General features: G+C 42.0%; 1 protein-coding gene across 1 annotated transcript in view; it reads right to left on the reverse strand.

Annotated features, from left to right (window-relative positions):
- Positions 1-5,595: 5,595 nt before the first annotated feature.
- LOC124555777 (elongation of very long chain fatty acids protein 7) overlaps positions 5,596-21,979 on the reverse strand; it is a 124,604-nt gene continuing 108,220 nt past the window's right edge. The window contains exons 7-8 of the mRNA XM_047129828.1: positions 8,811-8,947; positions 5,596-6,514 (exon numbers count right to left, since the gene is read on the reverse strand). Coding sequence (XP_046985784.1) covers positions 6,359-6,514; positions 8,811-8,947 — 293 coding nt within the window. The 3' untranslated portion in view covers positions 5,596-6,358. The remainder of the gene's footprint in view (positions 6,515-8,810; positions 8,948-21,979) is intronic.

A 21,979-nucleotide genomic window follows, 5' to 3' on the forward strand; every position in this document is an offset into this window, starting at 1 on the left:
CATAGTGCTCAGAGCCATTTGAACCATTGAAGTTCAAAGGATATTAGATTTCAGAGGCCAGGAAATGTACCAAAGTAGTAAGCCCAGCACAATAGATCCACTTCTTTACTTATAAGTAATTTAATTTAGGTTCGTGGACCTATTGTGTCTGTGAATAAGCAAGCTCTGTGTGGCAAGCGATTATTATATCGCCAGACTCGGTACTCGGCCGCGAGTGCCAGTTACACATGGAATGGGTAACAAACAGCTTAGTGGATTTGATCCAGAACAGCTCATCGTGGCTCTCTGTGTCCCGCAACTCCAAAGTTGTGCACATGTAGGTCTTTCCGATTTCGGGAGAAGTCATTGAAAAACCGTCAGATTAAGTGGAAACATGCAGGAAAACTAGCGAGGCTGAGTAATCGGTCTTTAGGTCTTCAGGAAACGGTTTTGTCGCACCATGTCATTTCAGATCGTATAGGGTGTATTTCCATGACAGTGATATGTGTATGGAACCACCGGACAAAAGAGTCATACACAGTGACGAACGAGCACTGTACAAGGCAATGTACCACCCCTGGAAAGACTGCCGTCTTGTCAACATGACCACGACGGATCGTTCACCTGCGTCACAGTTAACTACACGAAAGAGCGTGGAAACAGGCGTGGATGCGTCCGCGTTGAAAGTTCGTCTGCAGATAGGACTGGTCCCACACAAGCCACTGTGTTGAGTTGCAGTTGCACAGAAATCAGAAATGCCTCTGAGTACTACGGTCACATCAACGTCGTCACTGGTATGCTGACTGGCGAAATGTAATGTTTTCGAAAGGAGTCTCGCTTCAACGTCTTCTGCAGTCGATGGCCTTAGTCTTTTTATATGCTACCGCAGTGACCACAGTGTGGCAGCTTACATTTTTAAGCTTCATAGCGGGCAAACGAGGAGTTGGATCGTTTGGGGCTTCATTGAATACAACATACGATCTCGACTTCTACATATTAAAGGTAGTCTGAACAGTAATCACTACATTAGGGAAGTTTTAGAGCTCGAGGTTCTGTCCCGTTTTCATGACATTCCACATGCCATATAACAGCAGGGCAATGCTTGTCTGCATATAATGAGGAACGTAAAAGCCACCTTGCCAGCACAATAGATGCTAGTTACTCCTTTCCTGACCCACACGTTCACCTCATACTTTCCCTTTCGAACAGGTCTCGAAAATGTCTGGCTTGCAGACTGTTTGTCACAATCTGTCAGAAATCACCGTTAATACCTCCTGGACTCGTGAACAATCCACGAGTAGGATGGTTGCCGAGGAACACATTATCTGAACAAAAGAATCGAGATACTCTTATGTAATACGGAATTGACCACTAGATGTCACAAAAGGCGGACTCACCAGCATAAAAGGAGCCGAGGAGTATTGTGTTGTCACAAGAGAAGCATTAACAGCAGCATGGGTCCGTCAGGAGAGCTTAGTGACTTCTAACGTGGACTAGAGTCACCTGAGCAACAAGTGCATCAGGCACATTTCAACCCTTGTAGTATTGCCCAAGTCTATTGTTGGTGAAGTTGTAGTGAAGTATAAACGCGAAGAAATAATAACAGCTAAACTATGCCCAAGCAGGCCTTAAGTACTTGACTGACAGTGACTGTCGAGCACTGCGGAGTTTTGTTGTAAAAAAAGCGCCTGAAATCAGCAGAAGGAATCACTCGTGCTCCCAGCAGCACAGCTTGCACAATGGCCGCACGTAATGAGATTAAAAATGGGACAAAAAGATAGGGCAGTTGCTCATAACCCACACATTTATGTCGTCAATGGAACGGTTAGCGACACTTGAGGCGGTGTAAATGTCACTGGACAGTGTATGGCTGGTAACGAGGAATTTGGAGTAATTAATCACGCTATACTCTGTGGCAATCCTATGGAAAGTTTCGGTTTGGCCAATGTCTGCAGAACGTTGCCTGCCATCATGTGTAGTGCAAGCAGTGAAGTATGTGGGAGGTGGTGTTACAGTATGGACATGTTTTAAGTGGGTGCTTAAGAAAACTCCTAATTGCGTAATGATATGAACACGTTCTACAGTGTTGTGTACTGCGTACAGTAGAGGAACAGATCGGAGACGAAAATTGTTTGTATCAGCGTGACAATGCATTGTGTACTGTGTGAAACAGTGATTTGCGGACAGCAACATTCCTGAAGTGGTCTGGTCTGCTCAGAACCCAGACATGGGTCCAATGAACACCTCTGGGATGAATTAAAACGTCGAATACGCTCCAGACCCCAGCGTCCAACATCACTACCTTCGCTGATTTCGGCTCTTGAGGAAGAATGAGCCGTTATTCCTCCACATACATTCAGACATCTTTTTCAAAGCACCCCCAGCGTAGATCAAGCCTTCACAAAGACAAGGGATGGACACACCACATATTAATGTCCACTGGTTGATGTCCACATACCTTTGTTCAAGTAGTGTATATCCAAACCCTCGTTTATTCCATGCAACGAGGTTTTGAGTGTGCCTGCAGCACGTCGGGGCTTTATATCGTACTGAATTATCGAAATGAGGTCGTGTACCTTAGCCGAGCCATAATGTCGGTTTGTCACGTGTATCTTACCTGGAGCTGGAATTTTCACAAATGTTAACCTATATGTTATTAATTTTGTGTAACATTCCAGCAAAGGTAGCTTCCAGTTTTTGAATTTCATTATGTTTTTAACCATAACTTCAGCCAGTTTATATTCCGTAACAATATGATGACTGATGTTACGGTTTAGATAAAGAAAATCTATCCAGTTAAATGATTTTCGTAAGAATAAGAAACATATGGTTTTTGCCATGTTGAGCGTTCAGGAAACCAGTCCAGCCAAAGAACCAGTAATGCCTGTTTTCCTACGACTAAAAGTATTGAACTTGAAGGTTCAGAGGTGTAAGAAACGTTACACACACACACACACACACACACACACACACAGACACAGACACAGACACGTGCTCCTCAAAATGCACTAACGTTTACTACTTACACAACGATTAGTCTACAACATTAACTTCTTTCTATTATTTCATGTAATTTGGTATCTGAGTATAATCAAGCTCCCGGCAACTGGTTACCTTCAGTTCTCCACGTCCTTCTGTTGTGCAAAGATACACTAACTTGCCATTAATTACGTGATTTCCGCCAGAATTTGAGCATTCTTGAACGTCGCGATGAAGTCTGGCCGTAGACATTCACTTCACCTCTTGCTAGGATGAATTTCTGCGAAGTGGTGTCCGCAGCTCGTAGTCGTGCGGTAGCGTTCCCGCTTCGCACGCCCGGGTTCCCGGGTTCGATTCCCGGCGGGGTCAGGGATTTTCTCTGCCTCGTGATGACTGGGTGTTGTGTGCTGTCCTTAGGTTAGTTAGGTTTAAGTAGTTCTAAGTTCTGGGGGACTGATGACCATTGATGTTAAGTCCCATAGTGCTTAGAGCCATTTGAACCATTTTTTGCAAAGTGGTAGCTGATGTGTGCAATTGTTTCCTTCCATTACCCCTTGATGTTGATGAACATTTCTGTGGCTTTTTCAGGATTGTTTGGGCCAGCTGTCATTTGGTGCAATAAGTCATCCTACAAATTATTTGTGCATTTATTTGACGTGACAGGAATAGGGTCCTCAGTACCTCTCTAGCATCTACAGAGGTATCCTTAGAGGTTTATAGTTAACATTACAGAATGCATAAAAATGAGTTACATGAAACTATGATTCAGTTTGGTTGGGGTTTATGTCCATCTACCACAGGACGACCTATATCAACAGCAGTGCTACCTTCACCTTATTTGTGAGGAAGTGAGGGCAGATTTTTAGGTTTATTCTACACTTAGCACAGCGAACTCTGGGTAAATGGACACATTATGTCTTATGCAGTTACAACACTAAGTTTTGTAATACTTAACCGTCAGGTGCTCAGAACAAATGGCTCCACTTAGGCTGCACCTAGACAACAGACGTTCCTGAAAACAAGACAAGTTTGGAACAGAAGTGTCTACTTCACTCAGAACAGTTGTCTTGTTTAAATACTGAATGACAGTAGACAACCACGGCCGGTCTCCAAATGCCTAGGGACCGATGGGCAGCCTATGGCTAAAGGGATCTGGCAATAGATTTAAAATAATCGTAATAACAGCCTCTATAGCAGAACGGTTGGTTAACCACGGAACTGGAGCAGTAACATACTGATCGGAATAGGCTTTGGCTGGATAAAAGGCACTGGAAGAGAGAGAGAGAGTGTAGACTACTTCAGGCAGTAGATCATTCTTTCATATACAGGGTGATTCAGCTGTCCCTACAGAGTCGTTTTATGCAACCTACAATGTTATTCTGACCTTCAAAAACCACGCGAGTGATCTTCACATTCTCTCACTAGCTAGGCGCGAACTATTAGTCCTATAGGACCTTTTTGTAATAAATTTAATGTAGTTAAATTTTGTTCTTGGATATGTTTTCGCTAGAGCCGTAGTTGTAGAGTTGTTGAAGAACAACGTACAAAAGTGACCTTCAAACGCACCTCCACTCCCACGCTCAACCCCTAACGGTCAGGATTTCTAGCATGTTGTTCATGGCACTGAACAAAAATTTGCATCTACACGAATTATTTCCCACATTCGACCTTTTCACTGACTGGCCTTATTAAGCCATCGGCCTCGTCGGACAGTTGCAGATTGTAAAATTGACGTTTGTGTAAATTTTACCTGATAATTTTGTGAATATTAACAGCATGGAATAAACAATTACATCGCTGTATTCGTCAGTTCTTTACCCTTACCGGCACGTATCGATTGATTATGTTAACTAAACAGCTGACTATGCTGGTGGCGTAACAGCTCAGTCAATAGAGACCAAGAATGTCGAATATCGGGAATAGTTCGTGCAGTCGGTAACTTTTGTACATTGGTGAAGGAAGTGCCATGAACAACATATTAGAAATCGTGACTGGTGGGGGTAAGTGTGGGAGTGTGGGGGCGTTTGAAGGTGACTTTTGTACGTTTACCTTAAATAACCCGTGGCATCCAGCGAAAACGTATCCCAGTAGAAATTTAACTATATTAAATTTCCGACAAAAATGTCCTATTCATTTTTTCTGTAGGACTAATAGTCTGCGCATTGCGAGCGAGAGAATACGAAAATCTTGTGCTTGGTATTTAAAGCTAGATATAGCATTGCGGGTTGCATAAAACGACATCGGTAGGGGCAACTAAATTACGCTGTATACCATGGAGGTGCTGATAACCACTGGAACGAAAAGCTCTGTGTTTCTCCACTGGAACCTCTCAGTTTATCATGCAAGAATGAACCTTAACGATGTCAGGCGGATATTGTTTCATTTTAGTGCTGCGAATTTAAAAGAAATACGAGAAATATTTTAGGTTTCACGCTTTTAATATTTTATTTGTTGTACATTTTATGAAGTGAGATACACATGAAGTTGGAAAAAATTAAATACTTTCAAGAATGTAATAGTTCTGGCATAGAAACAGTTTTGTTGCAAATGTCGGAAACAACGAACTTCTCATACATACTCTTCATAATGAACTTATATGAACAAGTGTCAAATTAATATGATAGCAATCATATGAAATCAGCAACAATAAATTATTTATTAACATGAGAATCTGTCAGACACAATAAATGCGTGTATGTTTACACAACACTACGTTCTCTTCAAGGTCGTATTATTTTCTAGAAGTGTTTGTCTCAGAACATGTAAACTTATCCGTTGTTCATAACTAAAATGAATAACGGAAGTGAACGTTCCGCTCTCTCATTCAGATCATCAGAAATGTTGCTGAATAAAGATTTAGAATTTTTATTCTTAGGTTTAAAAATAAGTTTCGGAACCAGTGGTTGTGTGTATAAGCTGAAAGACGTACAACCAAGTACCATCAATGTTTTCATTGTCTTCGTTTATTCTTGTGTTTGTAACACGACACTGACACTCTTCCGAGAGACAGAACACCTCTATACCACAGAGGCTACAATTGCTGTCCAGATAAATGACATGTATCCTTTCACTTATCAACCTCTCAATTCTCAGACGTGAGACGTGAGAAAGATTACTGATAGAAGAAATATATATATAAGGCGTAAAACACATTCTGTGAACCAGTTCCTACGAAAGCCGATAGCAATAAATACGGCACACTTAAAGAAATGAGTGTTCTGTATACTGACCGAATGTTAACAGAGGAATGAATCAGTATAGCAGAGGTGAAAGTGATTCGTACTTAGCTTCTAACCGATACACATGTGATGGCACTATTTACAATGGGAGATACAGCACACTTCTCAAGTTTGCTTAAAGCTGGCGTCTCTGAAGCTTATGCGCTGTGTGGGCTAAAATGTCAGGCGCGTTTCTTGTACGCATTTCTGTAGAAGTCGAAGAACAGGTACAGGAAGATCACCACGTTTCCTACGAAGAAGAATGTCAGCGCCTTCGGGAACTCACAGTCGTAGGCCAAAAGGAATAGCAGGTACATTAACATGATGCAAAACTGCCCCTGAAAACAAGAAAAGAAAAAATGTGACACTTACATTGTCCAATGCTAAACTCCAAGAATTTATTTCTATAGATACATACCAGCTGACATGAAAATGATCGAAACTCGGAAAAATACAATTTCTTTATTTTCTCGTCCATTAATAGACAAGTTATACAATTTCAGTGTTTACTCGGTCTCGTACTAAGCAACATATATCGGTTTATACCTTTTGTATTGTGCATGCATTCTTCTCAAGATACTTCATGCTCAACAGACACTTACTTCACAGCATGCTGGTCGTTTCTACTGCATTAGGGTTTAGGGTTTACATACACTCATGAGCTAAGACATTATCGTCACACGCTTAACAGCGTTTTGCTCCAAATCTGGAACGGAGTGCAGCAGCGATTCTACGTGGAATTGATTCGACAGGTCGCTGCTAGATTCTCTGGTATCTCTACCCTCAGGCCGCGCATTTCTCTTAAATTACGAGCTGTGTGAGAAAAGTAATGAGGCTGACAACACTGCAAGCGATTTGGCAATGCTGTGCTGTTCCACTTGTGTAAACCGGTGTGTTCTTTCCTTCTAGCCGCTCAGTCCGAGTTTCAGCTTCCTACAGCCTTCACGTGATTTTTGAAAGCGCCATCAGTGACGTTTTGTTTCAACTGCGTGTAACGAAAATGGAATAGCGGATTCTATACCAACGTTATGCCATCAAGTTTGTGTTAAACTTGGGGAACTCGCGAGTGTGACCTTTGAAAAGTTGAAACAGGCCTATGGGGAACGTTCCGTATCAAGAGCACAAGTTTTTCGCTGGCACAAATCATTTTTGGAAGGCCGAGAACGTGTTGAATATGAATCCGCTCAGGGAGCCATTCAACTTCAGAAACTGATGAAAACGTCGAACGTGTGTGTGCTCTTGTGAGTCAGACCGACGTTTAACAATAGCAACCAAGTGTTTTACAAAGATGTCCTTGAAAGTCTCAGGAAAGTGTGAACTGAGTGAGACCGGACATTGTAGACAAGTGGATGCTGCTTCATTCCAACGCTCCATGTCACACGGCCACTTCCATCACGGAATCCACAGGCTCCCTGTTCACCTGATCTGGGTCCTTGCAACGTTTTTCTTTCCAAATATGCTATTTCAGACTTTTAGCAGACTACGTGGAAACGATTTTTCCATAAAACATGTAGTACTATCTAGTCAGGCATCGAAAAAATAACACTAACCTCAGGCAAAGAATGGCAACTATCCTTGAATTTAGAAACACACATATCTCTCCTATTTTCAGGGAACTTTCAATGGTAGTAGCCTTGCCTATGTGTCATAGAAATGATAGAAAGCAACAAGACCTCGTAAGCTCGGGTTTAGTTAGAGAAAATGCTAGACTTCAATTTATTGGTAGGATATTGGGTGACTACACGAAGAGCGACATGTAATGGAACGCTGCTCAAGTATGTGTCAGCCATAGGGGACACAGCGTACACAAAAATGGGTAGTGTGATTGGTCACAGACTTGTTTGGCTAATGGGAAACTGAATCAGAAACACTGAAAAAGAGTCACTAGCCGAAACTCGAAGGAAGATGGCTAATACCAGTCGAAAACATACTTATAGGTTTCTAAGAACCGAATTTCAGGACAGAATCTGTGAGTGGATTTAAATAATTATTCTACCCACGCTCCGTCCATGAGTGGAACGAAAAGCAACCTTCAGATACAATACAGTTTAATGTACCTCCCGTAAGTAGTTCATAGTGATTCCCTTAAATTATTAATAGCTATAAATTTGGATGTAGAAATCTTATAGCGCAAATGAAGTGTATCTGATAATTAGCGTTATCTTCCTTGACTGTGCATACTGTTTCTGTTTTATGGAATTGTTTCAAAATCTTCCATATCTTTAGTTTGTTTTTGTACAAATAGTGTTCTTTAAACTTATATATTGGTGACTAATATGATCATAGTTCTTTATGAATTCTTTTCTTCTGAAAACGTAACACTTGCCTAAATATCTAATATGATTTGTCACCTAGCTAAAGAATGGAGACACATCTGTACGTTTATAGGAGCCATCCAGCTTAAGTGCTACAGCAGTTATCTGAAAACACCTCTAAGACACTTATCTTATTATTAAGTCAATTACCCGCTACAAGCAGACCATCACACGTTACTATCAAGAAATCACGTTTTTTGACTTCAGACGTAAGCTTCAAAGAGAGGAAATAACATCTTGTCGTACATCTTGTTAGGAAGTGTTTTTAGCAACAAATGTTTGATAATTATTTTTAGGAGTATAATATGAAAGTACTTACGAGCTGGATCCAAGTCATGTACTTTTTCCACCAAAGGTACTTCTGATAGCGCGGGCCGAGGGCTGCCAGCAAGTAGTATGAGTACATGAACACGTGCACAAAAGAATTGAGCACTCCGATAACGACGCCTTGTTCACCTGCGAAAGCAATCCGTAGGTTGAACCAATCAACAGTTAATTACTACACAAAACATTGAAAAGACCAAATAAAGTTATCATCAGAAAGTGTGTGACTGAAAGTATTACTTTTATTGTTATTATAATTCGTGTAATATAATATCATATGACAATGTTTCTCATTTGGAACAAAAAGGTAAGGTAAGGAAGGTATAATAACGAGGAGAAATACTACAATTACTTTGAATGGTAGGGTTGACGAAATTCTGAACAAATTTGGAAGCAGTAATTGTGAAATCCCCCCCATGAACCATGGACCTTGCCGTTGGTGGGGAGCCTTGCGTACCTCAGCGATACAGATAGCCGTACCGTAGGTACAACCACAACGGAGTGGTATCTATTGAGAGGCCAGACAGAGTGGATCCTGAAGAGGGGCAGCAGCCTTTTCAGTAGTTGCAGGGGCAACAGTCTGGATGATTGACTGATCTGGCCTTGTAACAATAACCAAAACGGCCTTGCTGTGCTGGTACTGCGAACGGCTGAAAGCAAGGGGAAACTACAGCCGTGATTTTTCCCGAGGGCATGCAACTTTACTGTATGATTAAGAGATGATGGCGTCCTCTTGGGTAAAATATTTCGGAGGTAAAATAGTCCCCCATTCGGATCTCCGGGCGGGGACTACTCAAGAGGATGTCGTTATCAGGAGAAAGAAAACTGGCGTTCTACGGATCGGAGCGTGGAATGTCAGATCCCTTAATCGGGCAGGTAGGTTAGAAAATTTAAAAAGGGAAATGGATAGGTTAAAGTTAGATATAGTGGGAATTAGTGAAGTTCTGTGGCCCGCATCTCGTGGTCGTGCGGTAGCGTTCTCGCTTCCCACGCCCGGGTTCCCGGGTTCGATTCCCGGCGGGGTCAGGGATTTTCTCTGCCTCGTGATGGCTGGGTGTTGTGTGATGTCCTTAGGTTAGTTAGGTTTAAGTAGTTCTAAGTTCTAGGGGACTGATGACCATAGATGTTAAGTCCCATAGTGCTCAGAGCCATTTGAACAATTTTTTTGAAGTTCGGTGGCAGGAGGAACAAGACTTCTGGTCGGGTGACTACAGGGTTATAAACACAAAGTCAAATAGGGGTAATGCAGGAGTAGGTTTAATAATGAATAGGAAAATAGGAATGCGGGTAAGCTACTACAAACAGCACAGCGAACGCATTGTTGTGGCCAAGATAGATACGAAGCCCACACCTACTACAGTAGTACAAGTTTATATGCCAACCAGCTCTGCAGATGACGAAGAAATTGAAGAAATGTATGATGAAATAAAAGAAACTATTCAGATAGTGAAGGGAGACGAAAATTTAATAGTCATGGGTGACTGGAATTCGAGTGTAGGAAAAAGGAGAGAAGGAAACGTAGTAGGTAAATACGGATTGGGGCTACGAAATGAAAGAGGAAGCCGCCTGGTAGAATTTTGCACAGAGCACAACATAATCATAGCTAACACTTGGTTTAAGAATCATGAAAGGAGGTTGTATACATGGAAGAACCCTGGAGATACTAAAAGGTATCAGATAGATTATATAATGGTAAGACAGAGATTTAGGAACCAGGTTTTAAATTGTAAGACATTTCCAGGGGCAGATGTGGACTCTGACCACAATCTATTGGTTATGACCTGTAGATTAAAACTGAAGAAACTGCAAAAAGGTGGGAATTTAAGGAGATGAGACCTGGATAAACTGAAAGAACCAGAGGTTTTACAGAATTTCAGGGAGAGCATAAGGGAACAATTGACAGGAATGGGGGAAAGAAATACAGCAGAAGAAGAATGGGTAGCTTTGAGGGATGAAGTAGTGAAGGCAACAGAGGATCAAGTGAGTAAAAAGACGAGGGCCAGTAGAAATCCTTGGGTAACAGAAGAAATAATGAATTTAGTTGATGAAAGGAGAAAATATAAAAATGCAGTAAATGAAGCAGGCAAAAAGGAATACAAACTTCTCAAAAATGAGATCGACAGGAAGTGCAAAATGGCTAAGCAGGGATGGCTAGAGGACAAATGTAAGGATGTAGAGGCTTGTCTCATTAGGGGTAAGATAAATACTGCCTACAGGAAAATTAAAGAGACCTTTGGAGATAAGAGAACCACTTGTATGAACATCAAGAGCTCAGATGGAAACCCAGTTCTAAGCGAAGAAGGGAAAGCAGAAAGGTGGAAGGAGTATATAGAGGGTCTATACAAGGGCGATGTACTTGAGGACAATATTATGGAAATGGAAGAGGATGTAGATGAAGATGAAATGGGAGATATGATACTGCGTGAAGAGTTTGACAGAGCACTGAAAGACCTGAGTCGGAACAAGGCCCCCGGAGTAGACAACAATCCATTGGAACTACTGACGGCCTTGTGAGAGCCAGTCCTGTCAAAACTCTACCATCTAGTGAGCAAGATGTATGAAACAGGCGAAATACCCTCAGACTTCAAGAAGGATATAATAATTCCAATCCCAAAGAAAGCAGGTGTTGACAGATCTGAAAATTACCGAACAATCAATTTAATAAGCCACAGCTACAAAATACTAACACGAATTCTTTACAGACGAATGGAAAAACTAGTATAAGCCGACCTCGGGGAAGATCAGTTTGGATTCCGTAGAAACACTGGAACAAGTGAGGCAATACTGACCTTACGACTTATCTTAGAAGAAAGATTATGGAAAGGCAAACCTACGTTTCTAGCATTTGTAGACTTAGAGAAAGCTTTTGACAATGTTGACTGGAATACTCTCTTTCAAATTCTAAAGGTGGCAGGGGTAAAATACAGGGAGCGAAAGGCTATTTACAATTTGTACAGAAACCAGATGGCAGTTATAAGAGTCGAGGGACATGAAAGGGAAGCAGTGGTTGGGAAGGGAGTAAGACAGGGTTGTAGCCTCTCCTCAATGTTATTCAACCTGTATATTGAGCAAGCAGTAAAGGAGACAAAAGAAAATTTCGGAGTAGGTATTAAAATCCATGGAGAAGAAATAAAAACTTTGAGGTTCGCCGATGACATTGTAATTCTGTCAGAGACAGCAAAGGACTTCGAAGAGCAGTTGAATGGAATGGACAGCGTCTTGAAGGGAGGATATAAGATGAACATCAACAAAAGCAAAACGAGGATAATGGAATGTAGTCGAACTAAGTCGGGTGATGCTGACGAAATTAGATTAGGAAATGAGACACTTAAAATAGTAAAGGAGTTTTGCTATTTGGGGAGCAAAGTAACTGATGATGGTCGAAGTAGAGAGGATATAAAATGTAGACTGGCAATGGCAAGGAAAGCGTTTCTGAAGAAGAGAAATTTGTTAACATCGAGTATAGATTTAAGTGTCAGGAAGTCGTTTCTGAAAGTATTTGTATGGAGTGTAGCCATGTATGGAAGTGAAACATGTACAATAAATAGTTTGGACAAGAAGAGAATAGAAGCTTTCGAAATGTGGTGCTACAGAAGAATGTTGAAGATTAGGTGGGTAGATCACGACTACGGAAAAATCGACACAGATGAATCTAATACTGTGAATTCAACCCTTGATTAAGACGTAAGTAGTAAGTAGCGATTATATAGCAGTATTAAGAGGGATGTTTTAAGGTAAAAACAAATTTGCGGAGAGGAAGAAGAAAATGTTTTAGGCATTACTGAATGTTGCACAACTGGTAAGTAGTTATGTAGATGGCGTTCATTAAATAGCATGAAAACGGAAGCAAAGCGTAGATAGGGAATTTTATAACGGAATAATAAGAAATATGAAGGAAAACAAGAATGGCTATTTGACTCAGTAGTAAGCTTTGATACCATTAACAAACGTAAGACAAAATCTATTTGTTTGTTAAAAACTGGGATGAAAATCAGCTGGACATAGCCAATGAACTCCATTCTAAAGAAGCTGGAAGAGCATAGCACAAGTAAGTGGTTGTATACGACAAAAATATTCAAGGCACAGTCTGAACTTGATGCTAAAATAATTGACAGCTGTTGTAGCAGGCATTAAATGAAATAAAATAAAATAACTATTATTTCAGAGGGAGGACTGTGGAGGGAAAAAATGAAGAACAATTTTAGAAATTGAATTGCATCAGTAAGTACAGGAATAAAATTGGGAGAGACTAGATGTATGGAAACGAACGTAACCATAAATATAAAATACGCAAAACTTGACAGTAGATCTATTGCACGATCTGTTGAAACGCTGATAGCAATTACTGCCGTTTTCTTCAAGCTATTTGCTGAGTAATACTTAGTATTCACTGATGAATCGAAACATTATGACAATTGTCCAGCGCGAAATTGAAGCGACCGGGTGGCCTTCCTGTCATGTGACATTGTAAGGTAAGGATACAAATGGAGCAGAGACGAATGGGGTATACGTCTAACAACGATACAGGTCTCAGATGAGTAAGTTCACTGACATTAGCGGCTTTGGCAAAGACTTGGAACGAGTCTTTCAGAACCTCATCAACTGTTTGCCTGGTATTGCCGCAAGCGTCTATGGATGGTGGTTGAAAGACTATGAAATTACAAGCAGGCGACATGTTGTTGAACGTCCATGGCCCACCACCGAACGTGGAGGTCGGAAGATTCGCGCAGGCTTCCAAGGGGCCTGTGGATTACTTGCACACTAATGCGTCCCTTCGTCCTTGATGTCTTTCCCGACTACGATGGAATCTTCCAGGAGGATCACTGTTCGTGTCACAAACTCAGAATCGTTCTACAGTGGTTTGAGGAGCATGACCGTGAGCCCGCCTTGGTGTCTTGGCCACCAAATTCGCCTTACCTGAACTTGACAGTACACGTCTGTGACGCTGTCGGGCGCAAACTCCGCGCCCACGAACCACCGGCCCGTAATTTACAAGAGTTGCGTGACATATGTGTAGACATCTGTGCCTGCATAGACCTACCAAGCACTTGTCGCATCCATGTCAAGCAGGATCGTTGCTGTATTGCATTCAAAAGGTGGATCAACATGCTACTGAACAGCTCGTTGTGATGTTTTGGATCATCAGTATAAGGTTTGTAGCGAAGAGTTCTACGACAGACCCATTTATGACCAGTTGCTATGGAGACGCACTGTCGAGTCACATTAATGTTATCACCTGTCAGAAGCCTGAATGATCACCATTTGCAGTGCGGACGGCTGTGAGGCGTGCTGGAGTAGAGTCAGTGAGATTCTGGAAGGTACCGACAGAAATCTCCAGTCATGTCGACTCCAATGACAGCAGTCAGCATGGGTGCATGAACCAAGTGCCTGCTGCGGAAGCCCATATGCAGCAACGTTCGTTGAACGGTCATTGTGGAGACACTGTTGGCAGCGCCTGGGTTCGTCTGGACGGTCAGTTCCTCAGCAGTTGCACGTCTATTCGCGTATATACAACGCCGCAGCCGTCGTTCTTCCCTGTCATCTATGGCCCATGGTGCATCAGTTGCCTCGTTGCCAGTTTTGAGTAACGCCATTTTGCCATATACGATATACTTTGACCAAGGTGGCACGCGAACAGTTTAGAAACTTAGCTGTTTCGGAAATGGTTCTACCCTTCGCCCGAAAGTCAATGATCATGCCCTTTTGGACGTGGGATAAAGTGTTCTGTTTCCGCATTGCAACAACGACTGCACTGTTTCCCGCATCCCCCCGACGCACTTTATATACCTTCCATTGCTAATGCTGCCGCCTGGTGTCTGTGAATGGGTATTGCACATTGACGACGAACATAGGCGGTGGTCATATTGATATGAATGGACCGTATAGGTACAGTCTTACTGATGCGAATCGACTAGTTCGCCGCGTAAAGTGGCAGGGGTGTCGTCTGATTTAGTACTGGCCAACGTCGTGACTGGATAGGTAGGACGCGCGACATTAGCGCATGGAATCGAGACCAGATCGTGTGTGCACGACACAGTGGACACTATTTCCTAGGTTTTGAAGAAACTAGGCTTTTCATGTGCCACTGTGTAGAGAATGTATCGTGAGAAGCTCGATCCGGGGAAAACCGTCGTCGCCAGAGTCAGTTACTGTGGGAAACGACGTGTCGACGGTAGGTCGTAGATTGTCACAGCGAATACAAGGCAAATCTCTCGTCAATGCAGTGCCGACAATAGCAACCGATGGGAAAGGATGCCATCCATAAACAACTCCTCGCTTTGGGCTACAAAAACCAATATCCCCACAGGTACATCTTTTTCACCCCATGTTACAGACAGAGATTATCATTGGCGCAATGACACCACTATTGGATTCCGGAAGCACGGAAAAAGGTCGCCCAAACTGATAAGGAGAGGTGCACACTGCTATACTTCAACAACAGGGTACGCGTACGTCAAAAACACATGAAACAATGTATCGCTATTGCTAATTGTGGCTGACAAGACAGAGGGTTGGAGGTATTTCGATATGGACACGAAAAGGGTTGTCTAATATATATCTACCTTGTCTCCAACCAAAGAACCATACTGTTGGGGAGAGTGTTGTAACATGGAACATCTTTCAGACTTTCGCCTGTAGACCTGTAGCAAAAGTTTTATATATTTTTCTATTCAGTTTTTAAATGATGACATTAACTTTTTCTGTAGTTACAGAAATTACGCCAGAAAATTAAGTTGTCTTTTTTCATATGTGAAAACATGTTCCAAGGTACACCACGATCACGTACTTAAGAACAAATATTCTATTGAAATTTAAAAGCATTGCAACAGAGAAAATCTTATCAGTACAGTATTTAGTCGTCTGTCTGTTACATTATTGCGCTAATTCACTCCAATAATCCGTAAGTGAAATGAATTTAAGTAGAAGTATTATTAAAAACCAGTTACAAGCTAAATATATTCTGAAATACAAGTTATTGGATATTAACACAAATTTCCATTTTCAAGACAGGTAAAATTGTTAAGACATTACCGAAATTCAGTTAATCTGAAAATATTGTATGTTCCATGGTAAAAGATCCTCCTTTGTTTCAAAGTGCATGATGGTGCACGACCAACGAAATGTGGTTTAACAGTCCACGTGTTATATAACTAGTCTTAAAAATACGTAGAATTTCACTCGCCGTAAAATTCTGTAACTGAAGAATTGACAATTTATTCCAAATAGCTTTAATGTTTTGTACAGCTTTTCAAAGTGTAAAACTTTAAATATTTGCAAATGATGCACAAAACACTTCCTCACATCTAGCAACATGAAAAACTGTAGAAATTTGTCCAAACTGCTTACGGTGGTCTCTAGTCGCATTCCTTCATATTATACTAAAATCAGTAACGAGTCTGAAGTACCGACCAAAAAAATCACATGCTCTTAGGTACAGAACCCTCTAGGTACAGCACTCGCCCCTAACATATAGTCCGATGACGTGCGTCTGTCTGTAAAGCTACAGGATATTGCAGCTGCCCTGAATCTTCAAACGGACCATTTACCGTCCACTGTCCTCACATTGTGTCAGAATTATTTGAGGAACATTCTACTAGAATGAGATTTTCACTCTGCAGCGGAGTGTGCGCTGATGTGAAACTTCCTGGCAGATTAAAACTGTGTGCCGGACCGAGACTCCAACTCGGGATCTTTGCCTTTCGCGGGCAAGTGCTCTACCAGCTGAGCTACCCAAGCACGACTCACGCCCCATCCTCACAGCTTTATTTCTGCCAGTATCTCGTCTCCTACCTTCCAAACTTCGCAGAAGCTCTCCTGAGAAACTTGCAGAACAGTTTCGCAGGAGAGTTTCTGTGAAGTTTAGACGGTAGGAGACGATGATCTGGCAGAAGTACAGCAGCGAGGACGGGGCGTAAGTTGTGCTTGGGTAGCTCAGCTGGTAGAGCACTTGCCCGCGAAAGGAAAGATCCCGAGTTCGAGTCTCGGTCCGGCACACAGTTTTAATCTGCCAGGAAGTTTAACATTCTACTAATAAGAGAGTACTTGTGCGCCTCTCAGATTAACTAGACTTCCGATCAATTGAGAACTTCTGGCATGATCAACCTTACCTTATATGGAAGTTGTGGTAGGGTGCAAGGGCTTGCAGACTCAGAAGCAACATAAACACGACCAGCATCTTTTAGTTGTGCACAGTATTAGAGAGATTATTCCTCTCCAACGCTTAACGTATCTCGTGCAGCTGTCGTCATTCATAGTACAAAAGGTACTGCTGTACGCAACCACCTATTTGTTTTTGGTTCAGCTGCTCTTAAATTCTGTCTCTAGTTCATTAGCTTCCCCGATTTCAGGAGTGCTTCTTTGCATGTGTATAGAGAAAGAGAAGTATAAATTGTAATACAGTCATGAACGGTGCTAACAAACGTTATGTTACATAACCTGTAGAAGTTGATTTAACTGAAGTAATATCGCACATATCGATAGAACAATTCAAGTAATAAAAATGTTGGTGCTCTAAAATGGTTTCCTTTTCCTCGACATGACAAACGATATAAGACACACAAGAATTCACACAGAATCCAAAAGTGGCACAGAAGAAGATACAGCAATTAACTTCGATGAAATCGGATGCAGACGAAAGGGAAATTACGAAAAGCTTTTGTGTTTAACGTGTGTTAGGGAGGAAGCCTAAAGTCTCTCAAGTGATAAAGAAGAAACAGGCATATGAAACAAAATGCTAAACAAAAGGAGAAAAATATGGGGGACCTACACCAAAACTAAAGAATGAAGAAGAAAACTACTTAGAAGATGGTTTGGACCAGCACAAAGAGCTAACTCTAAAACAATTAGAAAGCTGGTCCGATAATTCTTAACCTCAAATTTTGTTACCTAGGCGATAGTGTAGAATGTATCAAATGTCTTACAAAACTCATAGAAAATGGGCATCACTGTTTATAGCATTGTCGAACTTATAGATGTAAAGGTACAGCTGTGATGATGCTACTGATGTTGACTTAATCACTACATGGGCACCAACCTTTCGGATCAACACTGAAATCTAGGAACAACTTCTTGAGCTCTCTTTCACCGATATCTGTGGGTAGCCCCAGTTCGCGCTACACCTATGACAGGCAATCCGGGAGGTGCCAACTCGAAAATGTTTATCGCCTGGCATGATCAACCTTGGATGGAGGTTGAGGTAGGGTGCAAGGGCTTGCAGACTCAAAAACGACTTGAACACATTCTCTACTAGTGCTCTATAGAATCAATCTTCCGCGACTGCTAGACTTCACAAAAACCCACCGACATGCTCCAAAGCGTATGGTGACCCTCGTTCTGCATTAGAATTGAATCCACTGTGCCATCGGAAGACGCTGTAAACGTGAACCAATGCTTAGCAAATATTGTTTAATTTTACTGTTTAAATTCAGTGTTCTTTTAAATGTTAGACATGAATTACTTCCGTGTCATCAGCACTGGACTCCTTTTTATTTTACGATTTCTATTCAGTTTCTTGTCTCTACTGTAATTTTCATTTGTACATCTGATGTAAATGAAAAATCATTTTAGGTAATTTAAACTAGTGCTTACATTGTAACCCTTGGAAAAGTAAGCCATTGGAATGAAACGAACTGTTTGGATTTCGGGATACATTCCAATCCATGCTGAAAACTGATGTTATACTCCTATCAGTTGCTCTCTTCCACCTCCTAAGAAACCACTGGTCCATAATTTGAAGTTGATATGCGCCAGAGCCACAGATTCTGTTCTCTCTGACACAGAAAAATGTCCTTTTCCTGCCGGCCGGGGTGGCCGAGCGGTTCTAGGCACTACAGTCTGGATCCGCGCTGCCACTACGGTCGCAGCTTGGAATCCTGCCTCGGGTATGGATGTGTGTGATGTCCTTAAGTGAATTAGGTTTAAGTAGTTCTAAGTACTACGGGACTGATGACCTCAGAAGTTAAGTGCCATAGTGCTCAGAGCCATTTTTTGTGCTTTTCCTTCTACGACGGCATCGAGTGTTTTCCGCAGTCCTCTCGCTGCTGTCCTGCGCGTCTATAGAACTTTTTATACAGGGGGGGGGGGGGATAAATAAAAGCGGTCCCGACCATTTGTGGCAGCATTAACGGAGGAGGAAAAGACCTACAGCTACTTCCAACAGGATAGAGCAACTACCCATACATTCGGCCGAACCTTCGAGCACGTTTGCACGATCTTCACGCCTGATGAGGTTGTTAGCAGAGGTCAATGTGGTCACGGCCCTAACTGGCCACCCAGGTCATCTGAGCCGGCCGAAGTGGCCGCGCGGTTCTGGCGCTGCAGTCTGGAACCGCGAGACCGCTACGGTCGCAGGTTCGAATCCTGCCTCGGGCATGGATGTGTGTGCTGTCCTTACGTTAGTTAGGTTTAACTAGTTCTAAGTTCTAGGGGACTGATGACCTCAGCAGTTGAGTCCCATAGTGCTCAGAGTCATTTGAACCATTTGAACCCAGGTCATCTGACCTGTCGGTGTGCGATTACTTTGTATGAGGAGCCCTCAAGTCTAAGGTGTATCGCAACAACCCTTATAGTCTGCAAGATCTGCAGCAGAACATTTCTGATGAGACTGAAGGAATTCCAGCAGTCCATCTTCGATCCGCCTTCAATGGCTTGCTGAACAGGACCCAAAACTGCTAAAGGATGAATGGTGGTCACTTTAAACATTTGCTACAATCAGGTTAGTACTGTATTTCGTTTTCTCTGCTGTGTCTCTTTGTATCCTGGAACTCCGTTCTCCGGGCTATTTTATTTGAACTGTACTGAACTTCGGTAACTGCCGTGACGGAGCTGTGGTCGCTATGGCGAAAGGAGAATGATGTGAGGTAGCGACCATTGCTTACCGAACTGCGACGCAATCTTTCACGCCAGCTGACCGATTTTTACGGCGAAAAGATAAAAGTAAAGCTTTCCCCGGGCTCTAAGTTGGTGTGGACGCACCAAGGTTTAACTAACTATTATACTACAGGAAATGATATGCAATGGCCTACCTATGAACTGACTTACCTAGCATTAAAGGTGGACTAAGAAACAAAGTGCATTCCTACGTTTTTCCTATTAATAAATCATTGCCAGAGGCGAAAGAAGCGAAAAGTGACAAAAGAATCGTAAGACTGACTTGGAATTGAATCCAAAACCTTTACATTTTCAGTATACCATGTGACTTGCGTCATGCTTGGTGGTTGATAAAAATAAATTCTGATCTGCCATTAAATCTTGTCACAAATCCAACTTGGGGATTTCATCAACGTCATGCTGCAACGCAACAGCGTTACATTAACATTTCCGTGGTGTGTTGTCGATAAATCAGATAACTTATATCTTATTTATGATTATTTCAATATGAATATGGGGAGAAAAATATCACAAGATGATTATAAAAGTATGCTGCAATTAGCAATTGAGCACTGTATTTCACTCACAGTTCATAAAATTCTACGGGCTATTATGCGGTGGTCGAATGGATTTCACATTTAAGCCCAACTTGTCGTGCCCATCTGCGAAGGACATTTTCAAGGGAGATCGTAGCTTCTTTGAGTGTCCGATTCACACCCTAGCTGGCTACTGACTGCAGCAAAATTCTGCTTCCGCAAGCTTCCGCGCAGTGACACGACGTCACATGTTTTAAATACCGGTGCCCGAGCACAATGTTATTGGCCGTTGTGAACTGCTGTCATCCGCTGTTGCTATCACCCCATGGTGGGAGGATACACATCTTCTTCACCGCCAGAATCCAGATGTCATTCAGTTAATACCTTCCCCCTTCTTTCTGAAATTCCGGGTGTGTTTTACAATCTTTATGGCCTTTCTGTATAGCGTTTCATGGTATCCGCTTGTGGTTGCCAGTACTTGAACTCTATAAAAATGATGTGGTGGTCTTCTGGCTGCAAAACATGTTCCGCAACAGCTGATCTGTCAATCTCCCCGCTTCTTCAATTGTCCTTGTGCTCTTCTAGTCTTTTTTTTTTTTTGACCGTTCTTATTGTAGTATCCACGTACATCTCCCCACAACTACATGGAATCCTGTAAATACCTGCTTTTTTCAGCGTTTGGCGTACATCCTTGTCCAGTTTTAGGTGATTTTGTAGCTTCGGGGTGGGTCTGTGGATTACCGCGCTGTTTCGTGTTTTTTTTTCCCCCCTGTGCGGTCAGCAACGTCCTTAATGAAAGGAAGGAAAACTTTCGATTTCACAGGCATTTGGTATCAGCTGACAAATCACCATTCTTGAGCAATGCATTGTTTTTATGATGCCTCGCTTTTGTAGTGGGTGGTGGTTCGTATCCCGGTGTAGGTAACGGTCTGTTTGCGTGGGTTTTCGGTGATCCGTGGGGCCTAAACTACCATCTTCTTTCTTGAGAAGTTTTGAAACACCCCCACGAATTGCAATAGGAAGGAGGAGGGCATGGAATTGAATGACATCTGGATTCTGGTGCTGAACAAAGTGTGTACCAGTTTTCCACAATGAAAGCCATACAGAGTAGTTATCTCTTATGATATCTTGCAGTAACCAATTTGTATAGTCAAACAACTGTACCGAAAAGAGAGCAGAGGACCTACAAGATAGTTCAGTTGCGTGGATTGCATACGAATCAGGTGGAACGCTATTCAGGTCGTTCGGATACTTTTGAGCGTGACAGTACATACTGAAAAGTGAAAATATTTCTTCATAGCACGATATTTCTTTCGTAAACAACTTACTCATGACACTCAATGTAGCAACTCACAATCGACAAGCTTATGCGCTGTTTTCCGCCAACACTTGGATGGCAATCACGGAAATTAAATATACTGCAGCTCTAAATGACCAGTCACAGCATTATCCACTTATGTTCTTGAGCTGTTGTAAACCATCAGCACATTGTAAAAGAAATGGGGTGATGAATTAACAGCTTAAAATGCAGTTTCAGAAGGGTCATGTGTTATCTATGGAATCAGCAAGAAATCACCAATGTTGTGCTGCTGTCCTAAATATCGCTTACATATAAAAAAATGGACATTTAGGTTAGGGTCAACTAGTTTGTTGCTAGGTGTTGCGATTGACTTTGCTTCAATAATCGATTACGAAATTATATCACAAGCACTTAGCCACTCAGTCATTGCATTGCTTGTTATTAACAAATGTTATGATT

This window comes from Schistocerca americana, chromosome X (assembly GCF_021461395.2).
Source record: "Schistocerca americana isolate TAMUIC-IGC-003095 chromosome X, iqSchAmer2.1, whole genome shotgun sequence".
NCBI lineage: Eukaryota > Metazoa > Arthropoda > Insecta > Orthoptera > Acrididae > Schistocerca > Schistocerca americana.